The sequence below is a fragment of the Plasmopara halstedii genome (genome assembly GCF_900000015.1).
Source record: "Plasmopara halstedii genome assembly, contig: Scaffold_650, whole genome shotgun sequence".
NCBI classification, from domain to species: domain Eukaryota; phylum Oomycota; class Peronosporomycetes; order Peronosporales; family Peronosporaceae; genus Plasmopara; species Plasmopara halstedii.
The window spans coordinates 349,400-350,412 of record NW_020187567.1 but is presented as its reverse complement, the minus strand read 5'-3'; the positions used below and the strand labels follow the sequence as shown (position 1 = coordinate 350,412).

The 1,013-nt window shown below is 47.4% G+C and overlaps 1 protein-coding gene across 1 annotated transcript; it reads left to right on the top strand.

The window, feature by feature from the left end:
* Positions 1-381: 381 nt before the first annotated feature.
* Positions 382-780, top strand: PHALS_12733 (uncharacterized protein; the record flags this gene model as incomplete). Its single annotated transcript, XM_024728340.1, has 1 exon — positions 382-780. The coding sequence occupies one exon, from the start codon at positions 382-384 to the stop codon at positions 778-780; it is 399 nt and encodes a 132-aa protein (XP_024578827.1).
* Between the last annotated feature and the right edge of the window lie 233 nt (positions 781-1,013).

Genomic DNA, 1,013 nt, shown 5'->3' with positions numbered 1-1,013 from the left:
AGAGGATGAGTTAACTCATGTATTTGAGTACTGCCTGCGAAAACATGTATGAGTATACTCATAGTACAGTTTACTCTTGCCCAGAGTAAATTTACTCACGGGAAGAGTAAAGATGAGTATTTTTGACCACTGAACTCAACTTCCACCAACCAATTTGACAGTTCTTTTTCTTCCTGATTCTTCTTGTCCCCTTCTTCATCATCGATTCTCCTCAGTAATTGCTCTTCTTCTTTTTTCTACTCTTTCGGCTCGCTCCGTCTTGTTACCGATCGACTGCTCATGACTATCCTCATTACATAGCTCAGTCCATCACCACCACCAACATCACGAGGTAACCAGCTACAGCAGTAGCGAGAGCGAGCGTTGTGGTGGCAACAAGAGATGGAGTCGGTATTTGAAGCAGCTTCAGCACCACTCTTTAATGAGGATATTACAAAAGAGGATGAGGAAGCTGCGGCGGCACGACAGACCGCTTCTCTCATTCTTGGGGATGATGTCTTTGCCAACCTTTTCACATCATCTGATTCTTCAGCAGCAGTGAAGAGCCTTCGGCAGAGGAACAGAGACAAGTACTCTGCATCCTCCTCCAGCAACAACGTAGAAGGCTCTACCATACTGGTGGTAGAAGATGATAATATCGCCGGTAATGATGTCGATCCTCTGTTTGTTCCAAACAATGCTGATACTGGGGATAACAACGACGGAGACCGCCAGTTCATGGCCACTACCAAAGGGACACGAAAAAGGCACAACGCAGAAGCTAACAGCACCTTATATTAAAGTAAGCGGAAAGGCCACCAGCAGCAGACCGGCGGCAAAAGAGCATTTGCTGGAGACGTCGTGGAGACGTGGAGGAGACGACAGTCGACGAGGGCTCGGTCGGTGGTGCTAGAAAGAACGCTACCGCTGTGATAGAGCAAACGATTTCAGATCCCGCTAGATTTAGGATGGCAACCGTACTGAAGAGGACTCCTAGTACGAGCTTAGCTTGGGACCTTGGAGTGAGAATTGAT